At 46.1% G+C, this 7,516-nt stretch overlaps 1 protein-coding gene across 1 annotated transcript in view; it reads right to left on the reverse strand.

Annotated features, from left to right (window-relative positions):
- LOC125042067 (endothelin-converting enzyme-like 1) overlaps positions 1-7,115 on the reverse strand; it is a 65,613-nt gene extending 58,498 nt beyond the window's left edge. The window contains exon 1 of the mRNA XM_047637530.1: positions 6,965-7,115. Coding sequence (XP_047493486.1) covers positions 6,965-7,115 — 151 coding nt within the window. The remainder of the gene's footprint in view (positions 1-6,964) is intronic.
- Between the last annotated feature and the right edge of the window lie 401 nt (positions 7,116-7,516).

A 7,516-nucleotide genomic window follows, 5' to 3' on the forward strand; every position in this document is an offset into this window, starting at 1 on the left:
CCCCCCTCGCTTTCCCTCTCTTTTCTCTCCTCCATCCTTCCCTCTCTCTCCTTCCCTCCATCCCTCCTTCCTGCCCTCCATCCCTCCTCCCTTCCCTCTCCTTTCTCTCTCCATCCCTCCATCCTTCTTCCCTCTTCTCCCTCTCTCCATTCCTCTCCTTTCTTCCTTCTCTCCAACACTCTTCCTTCTTCTTCCAATTCTCTCCCTCCCTACAGATTCTTGCATGGAGGTTATAAGCAACGCCTCTTGCCCCCCCCCCCACCCCCACCCCCCCTGATGATGCACTCTGGCAGCGAGGAGTTGGCAGCCGTTGCCATGTTAGGGTTCTTTCAGCCCGGACTTCGAGAGACTTCGAGAACGTTCGAAAAGCAGTGGTTTTGAATATCGACGCCAGAGAGGGAGAGAGAGAGAGAGAGAGAGAGAGAGAGAGAGGGAGAGAGAGGGAGAGGGAGAAAAAAAATGGATATTAAGAGGGGTTGAGAAAGAGGGAAAGAGTGAGAGGAGAAGGAAAGAGGGAGAGAGAGAGAGAGGGAAAGAGTGAGGGGAGAGAGAGAGAGAGTAAGAGAAAGAGGGAAAGAGTGAGAGGAGAAGGAAAGAGGGAGAGGGATAGAGGGGGAAGAGAAAGAAAGAGGGAAAGAGTGCGAGAGGGAAAGATTGGATAAAGGACAAGAGAGAGAGTGGGGAAGGAAAGAGGTGTGGAGAGGACAAAAGGGGAGAGTGGGGAGGGCAATAAGGAGGAAGAAGGGAAAGGGGAGAGAGAGGGGGACGGTGGGGGGCGGAGACTAGGAAAAAGAGAGGGCCCCGGAGGAGGGCGCCAGGGGGGTTAAGGAATAGGGACCCGGTAAGGGGCCTTCACCTTTTTCCCTTTATTATATTTCAACCCTTTTGTTATAAAATTACCCTCCGCAAAATCCACCAATTCTACGAAGAGAGAAGAGAAAGAAAGAAAACAAAAAAAAGTTTTATACAGCTGCTCGTTTGACCCTGACGTCCATTCAAACCCACCCCCCCCCCTCTTCCTCATAACCCCCCTACACCTCCTATCCCTCTCCACCCATCTCCTCCTTCCCTATCCCCCCCCCCCACTCTTTCACCCATTTCAATTTCCCAACCCCCATCCCCTTACCCATCTAACCCCCCCCCCTTCAAAAAAAAAAAAAAAAAAAAAAAAAAAAGAGAGCAAAAAAGAAAAAAAAAAGAAATTTGTATGAGGGGGAGGAGGGGTTGCCACTTCTTCATTTTTCGCCATTTCGACCAGCTTCCGAGGGGCATGGCCGAGATGAAGCGCATCCCCATGTAAATGTGCATATAACAGCACATTTCAGAGGCTGTAAATAGGTCAGCAGCATCTCTTCTGTAATAGTCGAGCTTCCTTTGCTCTCTTGGTCGAGGATTGGTAAAAAAAAAAAAAAAAAAAAAAAAAAAAAAGATAAATAAGTAAATAAATAAATAGATAATAATATTAATAATAATAATAATAATAATAACAATAATAATAGTAATAATAATAATAATGATACCAATAATAACAAAAATAACAATAATAATTATAATGATAATAAAATAACAATAATTAAAAAAAAAGAATAAGTAAATTAAAAGTTTATTAAAAAAAAAAAAATAAAAAACGTTGAGAGAGAAGGGAGAGAGAAAAAGGTAAAGATGAAAAAAGGGGGAAAAAGAAAAGAGTGGAGGGAGAAGAGAGGAGAAACAAGGAGAGACAGAAGGGGAAAGAGGGGGATAAGAATGAGGGGGAGGGAGAGGGAAGGAAGAAAAAGAGAGAGAGAGAGAAAAGAAAGAGAGAGAGAGAGAGGAGAGGGGAAAAGAGCGGGGAGAGAGAGGAGAGGAGAAGAGAGAGAGGGGAAGAGGAGAGAAAGAGGGGAAGAAAAGGAGAGAGTGAGAGAAGGGCAGAGACGGCGAAGAGAGAACAGGAAGAGACAGAACGATGAATGAAATAAGGGAGATAGGATAAAGAAAAGAGAAAAGAATGGGGAACGGGGGGAGGAGAACGAGATAATAATCAAAAGGCAGTAAAAAGAGAGGAAGATGAAAGAGATGAGAAGACTAGTGAGAAAGGAGGGAGAGAGGAAGACAAGAGATAAAATGAAGGAAAGAGGAGAGAAGAAGACAGAACAGAAGGAGAGACAAGAGAAAGAGAGAGAAGAGATGGAAGGAGATAAGTAGAGATTAAAGGAAGGGGGAAGGAAGGGAAGGAGAAGTGATAAGATAAGAAAAAAAGGGGGAAGGAAACGATAAAGAAGGGGGGAGGGCAAGAAGAAAGAAAAGACGGGGCGAGGTGAGGGGAGAGAGAGAGAGAGGGGGGGGGGGGGGGGGGGGGAGGGGAGGAGATAAGAAGAAAAGAGAGGGAGGAGCAGGAGGAGGGGGGGGGGGGGGCACGAATGTGGTTGTTAAAAAAACCCTTCTGGGGGAAAAATTAAATACCCCTATTTTGGAAAGGATCCATGACCTCAGCTGTCGTCCATGATGGCAGAGGGGTAAGAGGGGAAAATTTTTCTTTCCCCCCCCTTTCGTCCCCCCCGCCCTTCATTTTTCCCTTTCTTCCCCCCCCTTTATTAACTCTCTTTTTCCCCTCCCCTTCCCCCCTTCGTCTCTTCCTTCCCGCTACCTCCCCCCTTCCCTTCTTCCCCTTCCCCTTTTCTTCCCTCTTTCCTCCTTCTTCTTCCTTTCCCCTTCCTTTCCTTCTCTCTTTCCCCCTTCCTCCCTCCCTCTCCCTTCTTCCCTCTTTTCCCCCTTCCTTCTTCCCTCCTTCCCTCTTCCTTCTTCCCTCTTTCTCTCTTTCTTCTTCCTTCCTTCTCTCTCCCTTCTTCCCTCTTTCTCTCTTCCTTCTCCCCTCCTTCTCTCTTCCTTCTTCCCTCTTTCTTTCCTCCTTCTTTCCTCCTTCTCTTTCCCTCCTTCTTCCTCCTTTTCTCTCCTTCCTTTCCTCCTTCTTCCCCTTCCTTCATTTCTCTCTTCCCTCTCCTTCCTTTTCTCCTCTCTACGTTGCTGTATTTCTCTCTCTTTATTCCTTTGTTCTTTTTTCTTCCCTTCGCATATTTCTTATTCATCTACGTCCGTTTCTGTGTCCTTCCTATTCTTATTTTTTCTCCCTTTTTCCCCTTTTTTTCTTCTTATCTCTCTTTCTTTCATCTCTTACTCTCTTTTTATCTTCCTTACCCTCTTCCTTCCCACTTTTCCGATCTCTCTTCTTCCATCTTCTTCACCTCCTATTCCGTCCTCCTTCTATCTCTTCTTCCTCTCCTCCTACTTTTAAATATTCCTCAACTCTTCCTTTCTTTCGCCCTCCTACTTCTTCATCCTCCCTCCCTCCTCCTTTCGTTCCTTTCCGTTTGATTTACTGCCCCTCCTTCTCCCCTTCCCTCCTACTTTTCTATCATTCCTCTCTCCTTCTTTCCCTCCTTCCTTTATTCCCTTCCTCCTACTCCCCCAATCTCCCTCCCTCCCTCCCTCCCTCCAGCTTCCCCGTCCTCCCGTCCTCCCTCCCTCTCTCCCTCCCTCCCTCCAGCTTCCCAATCCTCCCTCCCTCCCTTCCTCCAGCTTCAGCGTCCTCCCTCCCCCCTCCCTCCCTCCCTCCCTCCCTCCCTCTCCCTCCTCCAGCTTCAGCGTCCTCCCTCCCCTCTCCCTCTCCTCCCTCCTCCCTCCCTCCCTCCCTCCCTCCCTCCTCCCTTCTCAACTCCCTCCCTCCCCCATGCTCAGTCCGTCCTCCCTCCCATCCTCACATCCCTCCCTCCCCACCCTCTCTCCCTCTCCTGTCCTCTTCCTCCTCCTGCCTCCCTCCCCCTCCTTCCCTCCCTCCCTCTCTCATTCCCTCCCTCCCTCCCTCCAGCTTCCCAGTCCTCCCGTCCTCCCTCCCTCCCTCCCTCCCTCCCTCCCTCCAGCTTCAGCGTCCTCCCTCCCTCCCTCACTCCCTCCCTCCCCACCCTCTCTCCCTCTCCTGTCCTCTTCCTCCTCCTGCCTCCCTCCCTCCCTCCCTCCTTCCCTCCCTCCCTCTCTCATTCCCTCCCTCCCTCCCTCCAGCTTCCCAGTCCTCCCGTCCTCCCTCCCTCCCTCCCTCCCTCCCTCCCTCCCTCCCTCCCTCCAGCTTCAGCGTCCTCCCTCCCTCCCTCCCTCCTGCCCTCCCTCCCTACCCTCTCTCCCTCTCCTCTCCTCTTCCTCCTCCTGCCTCCTATCCCTCCTATCCCCTCCCCTGGTACCCCCTTCCCACACCCTCCATTAGGCCCATAGAAATGATAAATGCAATAATTTACTCTCTCTGACATCGATGGGAGACTCAGACAGAAATTAATCCCGTTTTCTTTCGCTTAGAACATGGGAGAAATCTTGGTTCTATTAATAGCCATAGATTTCTTTCTTTCTTTATTTCTTTCTTTTGTCTTTTCTTTTCTCTAGATCTGTGTGTGTGTGTGTGTGTGTGTGCGTGTGTGTGTGTGTTTGTCTGTATTTTCTGGGGGGTTTTTTTTTTTTTGCTTTCTCTTTATTTCTCTCTCTCTCTCTCTCTCTCTCTCTCTCTCTCTCTCTCTCTCTCTCTCTCTCTCTCTCTCTCTCTCTCTCTCTCTCTCTCTCTCTTCTTTCTTTCTCTCTCTCTCTCTCTCTCTCTCTCTCTCTCTCTCTCTCTCTCTCTCTCTCTCTCTCTCTCTCTCTCTCTCTCTCTCTCTCTCTCTTCTATCTCTCTCTCTAATTCACTTGCTATCTATCTATCAATCTGTCTATCCATCTATCTGCTTATATATCTTCCATTTGACCTTTCTACCTCTTTAATTCACGTTTCTACTTACATTCCTTTCTATACAAAAAAATATATATATTTCTTAAAATACTTCTTAAAACCGAAATGCCTTCTTTTTTTAAACCGACATTTGCAAGTATGACTTATAAAACGATGTACCACACTTCATTCGTCCTCAGAAGATATTGCCATGAGTTAAGCAAACCTTTTAGGGAATTTCCTTAAACTGAATTGACCGTGAAGAAATATTCAGACTGGAGAAAAGGTAGGGAGGTAGGGGAGGGAGGGAGGGAGGGAGGGAGGGAGGGAGGGGAGGGAGGAAGAGAGGAGGGAGTGAGGGAGGGATGGGAGGGAGGAGGAAGGGAGGGAGGGAGGGATAGAATGAAGGAGAGAGGGAGGGAGGGAGGGATGGAAGGAGAGAGGAAAGGAGGAAGGAAATGAGGGACAGTTGTAGGGAGAAAGAGAGGACTGGGATATATATATATATATATATATATATATATATATATATATTCATATACATAAATTATATATATATATATATATATATATAGAGAGAGAGAGAGAGAGAGAGAGAGAGAGAGAGAGAGAGAGAGAGAGAGAGAGAGAGAGAGAGAGAGAGAGAGAGAGAAAGGCAGGCAGACAGACAGACAGACAGGCGTAGAGACAGAGACACATAGATACAGGACCAGAGGGAGAGACGGAGAGAGAGAAGCTTTCCAAATAACCAATTCTTTGTTTAGCCCTTCCTTTCCCTGCCTCCCTTCTGAGCCGCGATATGCATGCAGAAATTGCTTGTGTGCAACATCCATTAAGAAGCGGACGATTTTGGTAGCATCGACACTTTTTAATACTGATAATTGCTTGTGCCAATTTTACGCGACGTCACCGCCAGCACTATCAAATATGCAGTCAGTTCATCTTGTGTTGCTTGACAGTAATATAGAAAAGAAAACAAAAGAAAAACACTAAATTCTAATATGTAATTTGATTTGGAAAATAGCATGCATGTATAGTATGCATGGATAGATTGACGGATAGATGTATATACGTTCATGTATGTATTTATGTGTATATTTATGGGTTGTATAAATGTGTGTGTGTTTGTTTGCACGTGTGTGAGTGTGTGTGTGTGTGCGTGTGTGTTTGTTTGCATGTCTGTGTGTGTGTTTGTGTGTTTGCTTGCATGTGCGTGAATGTTCGTGTGTGTGTGTGTGTGTGTGTGTGTGTGTGTGTGTGTGTGTGTGTGTGTGAGTGTGTGTGTGTGTGTGTGTGTGAATGAGATGTCAGTGAGAATACTTTGCGTCTATTGCTTGCATACATACGCAAAAATTATATTCGCAAATCTATACAAACGACATTCGAAACCATATACAAATAAAGCACATCGTATGTAACGGCAACATCGTATTGAATGCAATATTTTGCTCAAATGACCCCCTGCAATATCAACAGCAAATCTACAATAAAAAAAAACGATATGAGTAAGAATAATCATGCAATGCAAAAGATGCAACGGAGTCGCTTCTATTTCATTTTTTCCATGCAATATTGCAAAGTATATGCTACAACTGTAAATAGATAGATAGATAGATAGATGTTCATATATGTATATATATAAATATAGATAGATAGATGTACATACATATATAAATAGATGGATATATTTATATATATATATTTGTGTATCTATCGATAGGTGTGGTCCTGACGTCCGCGACCAGCATGTAGTATTCCACAAAATGAACCTTGTTTATTTTGAGGAATACTTGCTTATATTCTCCTTAGTGGCGATGTGTGCCGTTTCCATTATTTTTCTTTCCTGTTTGCACTATCCTTTCTGAAGTACCTCCGCTCGCTCTCAGCCTCGCGGATGCTCGGCGCTGTAGGTTTCGCTCGAGGGACGTCTGCGCGCTGTTCTATAATTCTGGTGCTGAGTCTACGTCCTATTTCGTTAGATTTCACTAGGCTTTATCATACTACCTGCCCGGTATGCGCTGCTGGGGCTCCTTTTCCTATACAGTCCATTATGCTTCCAGAAAAAAATACTTCCTCAGCTCCGTGACAATCGAAAGAACACCATCAATAGAAATAATGTAGATACGCCACATTAACCAAGAAAGGGATAATTAAACGAGACTAACAAATACTAGTAAAGCGATAGAGGCGAAAATGAGAGAAGAATAACTCGCAAAACACGAATCGTTCACGAGTACTCACATAGCTCCGTGATGATCTTCCTCTTGATGAGGTCGAGGCCGCTCTTCATGTACGAGTGGACGTTCATGCAGGACCAGTAGAACGTCTTGAGCTTCCACTCGATGCTGTTCACGTCCTGCGGCTCGTCCATCGTGTCAAGCAGCTCGCGCATCTCCGCCAGCGCTGCGAACAGAGGGAAGGGGTGGGTTAGGCGAGGTCAACTTGCTATGGGAAGGAGGTCAGGCTATGACAGAAAAAACAAAAATCGTTACATCGTTAAATCATTTAATGCAGTTCAAAACATCTCCAATAGGGAAGAAAGGTCAGTCAAAGATTAAGCGAGGGAAACTTGCAGGGGAGAGGTCAGGCTAAGCAAGGGTTAGACGAGGTCAGCTTGATATCGAAACGAAGTCATTTTAAGGGAGACACAAAGGTTACTGAAGGAGATGACATTCGTCTATCGTGCCTAGCAGCTCGCGTTTCTCCGCCAGGGTTACGAAGCTTGAAGAAGAGAGGTCAGATGGAGAGGAAAAAATATCCAGTTCGATACAAAATCAGGTCAGTTTTGAGGGA

The sequence above is a fragment of the Penaeus chinensis genome, chromosome 31 (genome assembly GCF_019202785.1).
Source record: "Penaeus chinensis breed Huanghai No. 1 chromosome 31, ASM1920278v2, whole genome shotgun sequence".
In the NCBI taxonomy this organism is placed as follows: domain Eukaryota; kingdom Metazoa; phylum Arthropoda; class Malacostraca; order Decapoda; family Penaeidae; genus Penaeus; species Penaeus chinensis.